The following is a 13,910-nucleotide window of genomic DNA, read 5'->3' as shown; positions in this document are numbered from 1 at the left end:
AGTCTTTCATGTGATATCTTTGGCTGTACTTGCTTAATTCATTCCTGCTGCTACTCAAAGGAAGTCAAGCCTAGCGAGGGCTGGCTCTACAGCAATCACTGAAGATATTCCTGACTAACAGGACACGAGGGCTAATCTCACCTTATAGGCAGGAAGAATGTAAATATATTTCACAGCCAACAAATTCCTAAATCTTAAGAGATAAAATGCACAGAATGCCTTAAGACAGTTTAGCAAGGAAGAGACTTGTGAACTTTAAAGTTTTTGCTAAAGAACAATACTCTGTACCCCAGCGATGCTTTTGGAGCTCTGAGGATGTCTATTTATCATGGACTGTGCATGTTCCCTTGGAGTAGTTACCATGAGAACACAGCAAACAGGGTTTGAATGTAAATTGCCATCTAGAGATGGGGGGACTTTTTTTTTGTAGTAGTAGTTAAAGAAGAAAACTTCCAGAGCTTGATGAAGTACACAGTTTTTCAACGCATACATTTGCATGACAATGTTTGCAATTCAAATGCTTGGTAGAGCCCACAAGAAGGAATAAAAGCCAAGTTCTTTGCTGGTATATAAAAAAGCAAATACTTCAGACTTGGGATCAGTAGTTGCAGTTCCACAAATGCCTATCCACACCACACAGTCACAGATAAAGGATTTCATAAACCACAAAAAATCCATCAGGTGGCACAACATGCAGAATTATTTTAGTGTTTGAAGTCAGCTGCAGGCAGTAAGATCCTCTGGTGCTGGCAGCAGTTGCTGCAGCAGTCAAAATCTTTCTCACTTCTAGATATTACATTGAACTACACAGCAAATGTTGCATATTAAAAATATCCCATCCCTGGGCATTTGATTCTTCCACAGAATTGTTCTGGTACTCTGACCACCTCCTTCCAAGTCCCTCCCGAAGCAGCAATTGCTCCTCATGTGTCCCTCCATCCTGCTTACATACTGCCACAGTTACTCTCCAAGATCCAAAAATTGCTCCTACCACTTGTGGACACAGTCTTACCAAATGGTACGTGCTGCAAAACACGCAAAACTCTGTTTGCCTGCCCTGCCCGGAGTCGGATGCAACCTTTACAGCAAAGTGTCTGCTCCCTCGCCTGCAGCATCCCATCTCAGCTCTCAGTCCCTAGCCTTAAACAGCTCAATTTTAAACTCCTTAACCATGGTCACTGAAAGACAAACCCTAATACACTTAGCAAAGGAATGCCTCGTCAGCCCTGCTTAGCAAACAACAAACCTTGATGAGGAAGAAGAACATGCCTGTCTGGGTGACTGCCCGGAGAGTGGAATGACCTACTTCAGCCCAGCAAGCGGGGACACTCTGAGATGGGGACAAAGGGACAACCCAGTGGCTCTGTCAGGCAGCATAAACAGCCTGCACCACGGCAGTGATGGGAGTGATCTTTCAGAGAGGACACTGAAGAGAGGCATGGCTTACACGTAGCACAGAACACCTTGCAGGAATCATCTTGTTCTTTCAGACAGGGATTCAGATTCACACGTAACATTACTGCCAGCACTCTGCGAGCAGGAGAGATTGCTTTCCTCACACCCACTCTCCTTATCACTTTTACCTAAGGAGTGAGTCTTCCAGTGCCTGACCTAATTACTCAAGTGATGTGTCAGAAAATGATGCAGCTGGGACATACTCCACAAGTCTTGATTTGAAGCTGTGTAATTCTGCAAAACCCAAGGCGACAAGATCCAGGTAGCTGAATTAAGTGGCGTTGGCCAGGCACGATGCCACACCTTCGACTGTGCCTTCCTGGTTATGAATAATAAAGCCTTATGGATTAGTTAAAGGGCTAGGGATAAATAGTTTGCAACTGGCCCCATGCACTTGTTAACCTGTGAGACCAGGCCAGCATGCTGTGTTTTTGGGAAATGGTTGCTTTTCTCCCAAATGATGAGCCTGAGCAGCAGTTCCCTGAGTCTGACCCGAGCTGCCTGAACAAGACCAATCTGTGCTCAGAGTCTGTGGCTCTGTTTCCTCCAGAAGCAATGGCTGCAGTAATTGGCAGCCAGAAAGTCTTCTTAAACCAAGTATTTATTGAGAACAACTGAGATTAAAGAGAGATTTTTAAAAAAGGCAATAAGGATCTCTAATATATGAGCTGCTTATACAGCTGTAAATAAATATTGCTAGACCATAACTTTCTACAGATAGCCCCACACATCCTCAGCAGCTCCACCTGGGCTATATTATCTATTCCCTTTACTTTCAAATTATGACAGAGTAACTATTAACATGATCAGGCTATCTATTACCTTTTTCTTAGGGACAGCAAGTCAAATTTACCCTGTGATCTGCTAGCTCCCAGTACCAGACACCACTGCAGCTCTGCTGAGGAAGAGCTACCCCAGGGCTCAGCCACTGACTAAACCATAGAGACACCTCCATTTAGGGCCTAACACTTTTTAGCTTTTAACTGCTGGGCTCAGCATCTTTAAAAACTCACAAAGGCATCTGCTCCCCTGTAAGGAGGCCCAGAGCCTGCTGAATGTTACTCTATAAAGCAAATGCTTGGTATACAACTCCAGTAGGATGGGCATAGAAGTTTGGAACTACACCACCTTATCATGGATAATTTTTTTAAAATAAAGACTTCTGAAAGTAAAGTTATGCAGATGCTTAGCAATCCTGTGCCTCATGTACGGCAGAATATCCCTGAAGTTCAGAGTTTCTCTCCCTGAATCTTCCAAAGTTATGTGTCAATGCTGCTCTCAATGCAGTACCATTAGACTTTCACTCTTCTTATCTGTATTTCTGAAAAAAAAAAAAATCTCCCTAGAAGGCAAACCCAGTAATTCATACAGTCAAGTCTCAATATGACAAAACTGAAATTCCAGCTTGACAACCAGCTCACCTACTGCACTCCCTGCACTTGTACCTGCTCCACACCCTGCACACAATCACCCTGCACACAATCACCCTGCAGATGGGGTCAAGCTCTGCTATCACTGTTCCTTTGCTCTGCATTCCTGAGCTGTACTTCTACCTGGTGTTTAGGTTGGTATCATGCTATACTTACATTTGTAATGATTCAGAGCTATTTTAATAACATAGCTTCAATTCAGGTGCCAAGCAAAATAGGTTTGTATCTTATTTCATATTAGAGGACAAACTGCTTGCTATTCCAGGGTGTCTCGTGGCTATTAATGACCTATGCCTCCAAGTACACTGCAGGTGCCAATAGCTATACCTTGATGCCTTCAAATGGCTCTGTCCCCAAAAGCAATGTTAACAATCTTATTGCCTTGATACTAATTGTCTCAGAATGAATATGGGGCATGACAGGACTCTAAGCAGCAGTAGACCTCACAGAATCTATTACAGACTTTTTTTCTACCAGTCTTCCTTTGAACTGGAAAGTTATTACCAGTTTCATTTTTCCTGTTGCTCCCTGTAGCCCCTACCCTGCAGTAGGTTTAAAATACAGGTTTAATTTTGTCTCACTTATTTACCTGGCCTAATTAAATTTTAAGATTAAAAAAAAGTTAATATAAAAACCTGAAGATAAAAAACACAATTGCCCTTTTAGAGATTATTACAAGCTCTGAGAGAAGGCAGCTTTTATCTTGACAGTGACAAGACTATCACTACAACAGAGGAATGAGACAGACAATAAATGAGTGGACAAGGAGGTAAGGGGAGACCCTGCAACCCTCTTTCCCAATAGCACACACCAACACAAGTTTCCTATCAAAACAATGTAAAAAGTGAAATTTTTGTCTACATCAAATACTTCATGAGAACTCTAATTAAGCCAGGATTTTGTCTGTCAGGGCCAAACTGGCCTTAGATCTGTAACCAAAGAGAAGTGCATGCACCTATTTATGTGCAGGAGAGAACAGCCACATCTGAACCTGTTGAAGTCTCAAGAACAGGGAATTACAAAAACAGGCTGTAATAACTGAGGTTTTGAGAGACCAGCACAGCTGAGGCCCTGCAGAGGCTTGAGGTGGGGCCACTTGCTATGATTATACCAGTACTGTGTCACTGGAAATTATGCCAATATATTTTCAAGAAATATCCTAAATGGAAAAGGAACTTGAGAAAGCACTTGAGCCAAGATGCCCAAGGCTGGCTGCTTCTGGGCAACAGGAAAATTTCTGCCTCTGAAACAGCTTGAATAGGAGTTTAGATCTTAAATTTACTCTGATCCGTCTCCTGAATGGCACCAAGGCTTAGCAACTTTATTAATAGCAGCAAGCTGGAAGAAACATTCAGCTGGTGATTGTAGCAATGGCTGCAGCTTGTTTTAAAAAGACAGGCTTTTTTTTTGTTGTTGGTTTGGTTTTGTTGTTGTTGGGTTTTTTTGTCATGATGTTTACTTTTTAATTTAAGGTACATGAAGAAAAGGAGACAGAGATCAGAAAAGGCAAGGTTGCAGGGAGGAATCATTATTAAATAGAACAGGAGACAGGAAAAGAAACATGAAACCAAGAAACAGAGAAAGATGTGCTAAAGTTTAAAGGGATGAAATGATAAATAGTTCTGCCAGCTGCAGTGAAGATAAGGGGAGCTGAGGAGAAAGACACTTCATTAGCAGAAAATACTCATTAAGCATACCAAGTGGAAAAGTTTCCATGTTATGGATAGTTCAGAACAGATTGGAAATTGTGAAAACAGATACCCTGATTGTTTGGGGGTCTCCCAAAGATTAATGGGTCCTCTGTCCTTCTGTCTGAGGCCTGTCTGCTGAAATGTCTTGTGACAAAAGGTCACATACTCTGTGCACTCCCTTTAGGAAATTGCACTAATGAGTGTAGAACCTGCTTTCATATGTAAATGTTCAATGGTTTACTGCTTATGCTGAATTGTTTTTGCCTGCCACTGCAACATATTTAAAAACCGAACTTTTGAAAAATTAAAACAATCAAATAATTACTGTAAATTATCACATCTGCTACCAACATGAATACACTTCAATATCTAGAACAGCAGAGAAAGTAGTCTGCTATACATTCTGCTTTTCAAAGGCTTGAATTTGACTTCTATTTGCTTAGCTTCATTCACCTACAGAATTCAAACACACTTCTTAAGTCCCCCAGCTCCTCCCCTCCAGTTACAAGGGATGTTCACCAATAGGTGTGTCCCCTACTTGTACCCAATCCAGAGAGGAACAAGCACATGGAGAGGCTTTGCTCCCAACAACACAACTTCAGCTCTCTCCCTGATGAACCTCTCTGGTCCAGCTCTCCTTTAATGCCGTGTATTTCAAAAAAGCAATAAAACACCCCTTTCTTCCACATGGTTAGGTATTTGGCAAGCACTGTTTAAGTACTTTCTGAGTGACATTTATCATTCCATATCACCATGACTGCAGATGGAAAACACAGAGGAAACTGCTTAGTGGAGACCTTTACTGTCATTCCATCTGAGTAAGTCCACTTCAGAGGCTCATCTGAATGTTTCAAGCAGTTTTTTTTCTAACCAGCCCTGCACAGTGAGTCACGTATGTGGTGATCCCTGGTAGTCCATGCACAGCTCATGTGTCTCTGAGCCGTGCTGGTTCACTGCTGTGCAAACTGAGTGACCTTATTTTCCTCTGTCTAACTGAAAAGAAGCAAAAAGTTGTATGAGAGGATAAACTACAAACTGCTCAGTGTGATGGGCACCTACAGAATCCAGCAAAGGTACACAGCAGTGAAATGTTGTTCTTGTGCCTGCTCCAGCACCTGCACTGCTGCAAAAGGAGAGACACCAACAACATCACAAGGTCAGCACTAAAAATCGCTGTGTCTGTACAATGTGGAGTGAGGGACAGAGAGCAGTGTACAGCAGGCAAAACTACCAACAGTGAATCCCAAAAGTACATTTTGATAACAATTCCCTGGATGAAGAATGCCATTGACAAGCATTATATATGGCTTTCCTTCTCATTTCCAGTCAAGTCTTCAACTGAGTCAGCTACAGCAGAGAAACTGACACATGACTCTTGTTCTTCAAACAGTATTTCATATTTAGTAAAGCCACTGACTCAAGCCAGATTTGCAATCAAATAAAGGCAAATGGAAAACAAGTACATTTTTGTGTAAGATTTTAGAGAGATTTTATACGTACATTGAAAGGGATTTTCTACAGAAATTTCCCTATCTGTTCCTCCATGCACTCCTGCAATTAGAGGTGGTCCCCTGAGACTGAGGCTGTCTCAAGCTTCTTCTCCTTGCACAGCTGCTAATTCTGTGAGAACTTTGTTTCAATGGCAGTGAAATATATGCAGAGATACAGTAACACATGCTAAGTTTGACAGGGATGAAACATTTTACTGGGAAAAGACTGGAAGAACAAGGAACATAGGAGTGTGAACTCAGTGTTTTCCTTGCTATGGAAATGCAACAAGTGCCTGCTTCTTGCATCAATCATGGCATATCCTTGTAACTTTTCTACTGTGGAGATGAGCCTTATTAGTCAGGTAGAAAATGACAGATAAGGAAAACGTGTGAGTTTCTTACTGAAATCCTTCTACTCCAGTGGCACCAGGAAGGCTTTATAACGGTCATGGGGATTCTAGACAGAAACAGGAGCAGGGAAACAAACAAGCTTTTTAAAACTGCCCTCCTTCCATGATCAGGGACTTTGTTAAACACACAAGCTCACAAACTTCACCTACTAGCCAAGGCTCTGTCATCCACGTGGGTTCAGCTGCCTGGTGGCTTCACATCTCAGAGCACCAAACACCTCAAGACACAGAAAGTAGTTCTTATTTGCTTCCAGGCTTCTCCCTCTTGTTAAGGTGCCCAAAAGCTGCATGTTATTTAGCATATCACAAATAGCAGTGCAAAAGTAGAGTTATCAGTCAGCAACTGAGAACATGTAAAGCCAAGGATGTACTGTCCAGGGAGCACTAAAACCTACAATGAAATCCACACGTTTGTTTTGCTAGTGTTCTGATTAACCAGACAGCCCAGAAAAATGGAACATGGTAATATAGATTTATAGTTAAGTCACCAATCCCTGAGTTGCCACGTGAAAACCATAAATCAGATTCTCCAGCGCCTCTGCCTGTTGTATTTTTGACAAAAGCAGACCATGCCTGAATAACAATCTGTTATGCCCAAAACAGATGTGCAAAACACCAGGATATCAGAACCAGGCTAACAATATTAATTTCAATGACTACTGTACCATTACCACTTCATTTCTAGAGAGCCCTCCAACATACTTAGGCAAATCTTGACACTGCCTTTCATTACCTGTAACTCAAAAGGCAAATTGATATTGTAAGCCTTAGTCCCCAAGTCTATTTTAAAAACAAAATTCTGTAACCGAACAAAACATCCAGTATATACAAATCTAGGTATCTTCATAAATTGAAAGACTAAGAGTCTGATGACAGAGTCATTCACACCAGTTTTGCTATATGCATGTGAATCACTGCCTCTAGTGACTTAAAACAAACTTTGAAATTTTGATATTTTCTTCCTGAAAAGGGTCTCACAGAGCTGTCACACGAGAAGTGCAGCCTTCTACCTTCTGTTTATAACCATCCTTAGAACCAGTCATTTATCAGAGTTGTGAGCAATGACTATTAAAGAGGTACATAGGCCACGTGCAAAACAAAATAAATACTAAACCCCTTCCCAGTGCCTTCCCCTTGCAGAGCCTTCTACAAAGTCAGTGAAGAACAGTCTCCTTCACACAGTGATAAATAACCAGACAGGCAGCAAAAGATTAGGCCTGAGATGTACAGAAAAGATGGACACTATTTAAAATCTTACCTTCTGCCCGTTGGGTTTGATGCACCGAACAAAAAAAGGATTTGAAGAACTCAGCGTTGCCATTAAAGAATGAAGTGACTCCTGAAATACAGGTAGAGAGAAGAGAGCACTTCACAAGCTGGATTTTTGTACAAGTAACATAACCCTAGACAAGAGCTCCTGCAGCTCAGCACTGCAGAGAGCATCTAACTGCAGCACCTAGTGGTGCACACCAGAAGTTACTGCACCGTGGAAGCTCTTGCATCCAAACAGACGGGGTCAGTATCTGTGTGTTTGTTTCTTCCACTGGCTCTTCTGATCAACACTGGCATCATTGTTTTACAATGAACAAGATTCACAGATTGATACAAAGAAAACTGTTCACAAGGAAACACCAAGTTGCTGTTTCAGGGATCTTTCAAATGACTGCTTAAGACTTAGGATCCACATTCCCAAACTGCTATACTTGAGCAAGTCAAAAGGAAGGATAAGAGGTCTATGGCAAAACCCACCAACTCAGATTTCTCCTCTTTTCATTTCAACCACCCCAAACCCACTCATTTTCCATCTTCCCTGAAAAAAACAGGTTTTTTCTTAGCTTTAGAACTCTGAATGATCCAATGCACATTAGACTATCAGTTGTCTGAACCTCAGCCTGAAGATAAAAATCACAAAATCCCTCAGTCCTTTTATGATTATTACTTTAATTACACATCCGCCCCTTTTCCGCCTGAGCCATCATTCCATATCTTATTCCAACTTGCCTCATTCTGTATCATTAAGTATGATGAACCTTTTAAAACTGAAGTCTTGCATTTACTTTGCAGAGATACAAATGATTGTCCAGGAGAGGAGCTCAGGCTCTGAAGAGCTCACAAAGTCAGCAATGGTAATGTTACATCCCTCAAAGGTGGCACTTTGTGCCAGGCAGCAGAGAGAATACAGAGCAGGCTGCCAAGGAGACAGAAAGTGCACCTTTAAAGAAGCAACACTGTGTGTCCTGCCATATGTCTTGGAGCAAAACTGTCAATGTCAGTCTGTTATAACAAATTCTTGCTTTAATCTGCAGACCAAGCACTTACGTGGTGATTGAGCATGCAGTGATAAAGGCAGCAGGCAGAGTTATGGCTGTGCACAGGAGCTGGAGCAGGGCAAAGGGAGCAAACGGTGAAATGACTGGGAACATAAATGATAGTTCTTGGTTCACTTGCCTTTGCCAGCCTATGGACCAGGGAGTCGGGCAGCAAATGTTAAACAGAACATACAAAGACAAAAATCTTTGTGTAAAGACAAATATTTACAGCTTTGAAAAGTAAAGGCTTCATCCGTATTAAACCCGTGTGAACATTACACCCATGGACAATTCTCTCATTCCAGGCTCCTACTTACAGATATTGGAAAAGTTGGTCAGTCTAAACAAAGATGATTTAAACTATTTTCACTTTCACCTGTGGTACAGCCAGCCAGATTCTGCACAGTGCTGCAAGCCTCTAAGTCACTGTCAGGTGATGAGCTCATTTGGAGTTTGCCCTGCTGTAATCAACAGGCTGAAACAGATGGTATCTAAACTCTGCTATTCTGCATGCACCCCCAGGCCTGCATTAGGCAGGTCATCAAATGAAAAGAAGAGTCAACCAATTTATCATGAGAATGAAAAACTGTGAAGGCAAAGTTCTTATCTTCAGTTGAAATTAGATGGACTAATCCTTGTAAGGCTTTAAAACATGTAAAAAATACCCAACCTAATTCTCTGGGGAAGGCATGATGTGAAGGTCAACCTCTTGTAAAGCAGCCCAGCTGGTTAATGGTCAGTTACTGCAGCATGAGATAAGAGGCAATAATGTTTTGATTTCATGTTTTATCACCCTTATGTTTTCCAGGGCCCCTGACAGAGAACAGAAGGAATACTACACTTTGTTCTACCTTGCTAAATGGGTGCAAAAATATGGTCTGTTTTTGTAAGGTTAACATCTTAAAGGTCTACTTTGCACATATACAAATGACTAAGAGAACACAGTATGTTCTGCTACCCCAGAGAACTAGCAAATAACACCATCTCGTGACAAGAAATGCGTACTTCTCAGGTGAGTTATGGTAGAACAAAGCAAGCTGTCCCGAAAATACATTAGTGTTTTTTAATAAAAGACATTGTGTGTGCCCCAGCATACACTCCTTGCTGTTCTGTCCAACACTTACCAATAGTCTATTAGGATAACATCTGCCCTTAAGGGGTTTGAGTCTGCTCTTTTTTTTAAAAAAGTGAATGAACTCTGCAAATGTATATTAATTCAAGCACAATGAAAGGCAACTAATCCAGACTTGTACTCATGCAATTTAGGAGATGTTTCATGCCAATCTTTCTCTTTTAAATAATTTGCAGATAGACTTTATGCTAGATTTCAATTTGGTGCCATTTCTGATGAGAGGCTATAAAACCTCATAAAAAGGTGTTTAACAAGAATGCCTTCCAAACTTTAAGTTAAAGCAAGGCAACACCTTAATGAGGTATTTATTCAGCACTTATTTTTCTTAGCATACAGGCACTGCTGTAAGGCTTTGTGGGATTTTGTGGTTGGATCTAGGTTATAAAGACAAACCAGGACAACTTCATAGATGAGCTTTAAAATAAGGACAAATAAGCAAGTGGTGAATGCAACAGTTTTGTGGGGATGGTGTGATGCAAAGGTTAGTGTCTACTTGAAACTAGCCAGGATGGTCAATCGGTTAATTAGCAGTGTCATAGAAGAGACAGAAATGTGTTCATGCTCAAGTTTGGCCTCTTTCAACCTGCACCTGTTCTTTACTGACCAGGGTTTGTCTATCACTGATTAGCTACAGAGCAGAGATGACACTTTAACTAACCTTGAACTGGAGACTGACAGTGGGTTTTCGGTGCTTGCTTCCACATTTAAGAGTGTCCTGATTGTTGCGACTTGAAACATGTTCAAATAGATCATAGATGAAATCAAGACTGAAATGGAAAAGAAAAACAGTATTTCTGAAGTGGATCTTAACAGACTATGAGGTTCACCATTGTAGAATGCAAAGAAAGCACTATCTCTTAGCAAGAAGCTCCTCCATCAAAAACTCACTTATTGATTTTCTCCACAATCTTTAATAAACAATAGATTTTGACTTTGCAGAACTTATGCAGGGGATTAAAAATAAAAACAAAACAAGGAGGTTCTTTCTTCTCCACTCCAAACACATCATTAGGGAAATGAAGTGTGAAGTCCTAGAGGCTTTACTGCATTTTACTCCACTCACTCAACCAAAACTCCAGCAGACGGCAACTGGAATTGTACCTGAACTAAGACTGGTTAGGGATGTAACACAAAATAGCCATCCATGTAAGCCTCACTTTAGATGCCAGCTGTGCATGCTGTATTCTGCTCTATCAGTTAGGTACCCTCCTCTTACCATTTCTACAGAAACACAGACATTTTAATTCAAGCTCCACACAGATGTTGGTGCAAAAGCAAAACTAGGCCCAGCCAAGTTTAACTCATTTATTCTTTTTACCTAGATGCTTCAATTGACAGATGTTATAGCCAAAATGTCATAAATCCAGAACAAATAACACAGAGAGGGAAATGCTTATTAACTGTTTCGCCTCCACAGAAGGGCTTAAGGGATTTACAAGCAAGCAACTCGCACAGCAAGGCAGGGTGACTGGATGGGATAGGGGAGGGCAGTAGATGAGACAGCAACACCCAGGCTCAGCTCCCTCTTCTTCTACTGTTCCTCTGTGTGTCCTGAAGCCTCAACCAAATACCTACCAAAAGGGATGTGGTACTGCCCCAGCTCACAGGGTACCACTGTAAGGACCCTAAAACCTTACACAGCAGAACGACATGAGACATATAGGTACCAAAGGCATCCAAGCTCAGGCTTTCAGTCAGATAAATCTTAACAGAAGTTCTCCCCTTGAAGCAATTACTGTATGGCAGCTTGCACTGTGGTAGTCCCCAACAGTAACTGTTCAACCAAATTAGGGAATACCAGAAATACAAAAGTGAAGTAAAAACCCACATATGCACACTGCCTATGAGACACTCTGAAACAGTTAAAAGCCACTAACAGCTTCCACAATCCTTACTCATTACAGAGTAGCGAGTTCCCTAGGAATGCCCTGGACTGAACAGCAACAAGGTACTCTACAATACAGGTAAACTCGACTTTGTGAGAACCTGTTACAGTCAGATCTGCTTACAGGCAACTCTGATATGCTCATTTCTGTGATATGATATACTCATCACTATTTCATTCTATGCTCATTTCAGGTCTGTCAAGGTCTGATGCTATGCAACATCTAACATACTCAGACCTCAGCAGAATTAGGTGATCAATCCTGGCAGAATAAGTTGATACAACACCCCTTTTTCCTTAACAATCCTGGCAGAATTAGTTGATACAACATCCCTTTTTCCTTAACAAAACCCACAGAAACTCACCTGCTTTCACGTAACAAGTTCAGGAGATCATCTCTGAAAGTATCTCTGTTCTTCTCCAAGATCCCCCTGACATCATACTGGACCTAGAAGGAAACAGAGCTGGTTCAAACAACAAAGCCAAACAGTCAGGCACCTCTCACAAGAGCGGTACTGTAAAAAGTGCAGAGGGAACAGAGTGCTTTAGTTAATTTTGAACAGCCTTGGGGGAAAATTAAGCTAATGAAAATTCGGCTTGGAATAATTTCAGCAAATAAAAATTACCTCCCCAGCGTAGTGCTTCACTCCAAAGTTGTGAACGGCAACCCTTGGTTTTACATAAAAAGGATTGTTCTAATTGGAGGGGAAAAAAAAGAGAAAAATATTTGGAGGGGGTTGTCACATTATCCTCTCAACCCATACCTAAATAGACCATTGTCTTCCAGTGAACTCCCTGGAAGATTAGTGCTCCAAAAGCAAACAAGCAATTCATAATGATAATAGGATTTGTTAGTCTGGGCTGCTTCACATGCAGTAATAACAGATTTATAGTATATAAAAAGGCATTACACTAAACCTGAACCCCATCTGTCAGAACCATCTACAAAAGGCACTTTGAAAGAGAAGGTTCTATCTTAAGCTGGCAGTTATGAAGATTGGTGGATATGCTTGCATCCCAGAAATCGTGAAAAATAATTCAAGGATCCCAAATAAAGGGAACACTAACCCGGACAGAGGGAACAGCAAACTTCCAGTGAATGATGTAATTTACTGAATGATGTGAATGCTTCATTAAATCAAGGGAATTGAAGATCTAAATAATCTGACCTACTGCAGGTTGACAGAGTTCTAATTAAGAGTAGAATTTGACTGATTCACCACAATGGAAAGCTTTAACTGAACAGCAACAAGGATATGTTCTTCCAGTAACCAACTCAGCCTTGACAGCAAATTATATGGATTGCCATGGAAGTAGGATCACATCCAAAAAAGCCTCTAGAACTATGCGCCCATATGTTTGAACCATGAATTTCTACAGAAGCAAAGAGATCCTACATAGTTTGCACAGAAAATATCAGAAAAACATCACATACAGCATGCTGGGCATTCAACTTCTCCAGTAAGGTGGAGTCAGTAGCTTGAGGAAAATGGCTCTCCTCATTGATGAGTGCCAGTAGTCCCAGTTTCTAGAATAGCAAGAAGAGGGAGAAGATGAATTAGTGCACAGATGGACACAGCTGTTTTCCCCAGTTTGGAAAAATCACAAAGTCCTTGAAGTTGCTGTGTGCAGAGAGGCACAAAAAAGTCATATACTACTAAAACACCAGTCTTGAAGGTGACTGCAATCCTATTTTTCTGGCAACATTCCTTTTGAAATACAGAGCACATGATCTGTGGGCAAAATAAAGAAAAACGAGCTACTGGAAGAAACCACAGTTCTCCGGATATAGGCAGTTTTTAGATGCATGCAATGACACTGCCCCAGAACATATCCCCAGCCTCCAAGATCTCCAACGATCAGGAGTCAGAGGAGTTTGTAAAACAGCCTTTCCAAAAAGTTTCTTCCATATAATTATCTACCCAGTTGTTGAACCAATGCAAACTTTTAGCACCCACAGTGCCCAGGGGCAGAGCAAAAGATACACAGTTTAACTTTGCCCTGTGTGAAGCACAACCTCCCTTTGCTTTGCATATACCCCTGTGTAATTTCCTTTGATGTTCCCTACTTCTCATACTAGAAGGTGGTAAACAAAGCAAGCTGCCCCA

General features: G+C 41.3%; 1 protein-coding gene across 1 annotated transcript in view; it reads right to left on the bottom strand.

Annotated features, from left to right (window-relative positions):
• MYO10 (myosin X) overlaps nt 1–13,910 on the bottom strand; it is a 163,242-nt gene that overhangs the window by 44,102 nt on the left and 105,230 nt on the right. Inside the window, exons 15-19 of the mRNA XM_069008309.1 lie at nt 13,238–13,330; nt 12,429–12,497; nt 12,168–12,250; nt 10,576–10,684; nt 7,735–7,815 (exon numbers count right to left, since the gene is read on the bottom strand). Coding sequence (XP_068864410.1) covers nt 7,735–7,815; nt 10,576–10,684; nt 12,168–12,250; nt 12,429–12,497; nt 13,238–13,330 — 435 coding nt within the window. The remainder of the gene's footprint in view (nt 1–7,734; nt 7,816–10,575; nt 10,685–12,167; nt 12,251–12,428; nt 12,498–13,237; nt 13,331–13,910) is intronic.

The sequence above is a fragment of the Aphelocoma coerulescens genome, chromosome 2 (assembly GCF_041296385.1).
Source record: "Aphelocoma coerulescens isolate FSJ_1873_10779 chromosome 2, UR_Acoe_1.0, whole genome shotgun sequence".
NCBI classification, from domain to species: domain Eukaryota; kingdom Metazoa; phylum Chordata; class Aves; order Passeriformes; family Corvidae; genus Aphelocoma; species Aphelocoma coerulescens.
Note: the sequence above shows the minus strand (reverse complement) of the source record. Positions and strands in the feature narration are given on the sequence as shown.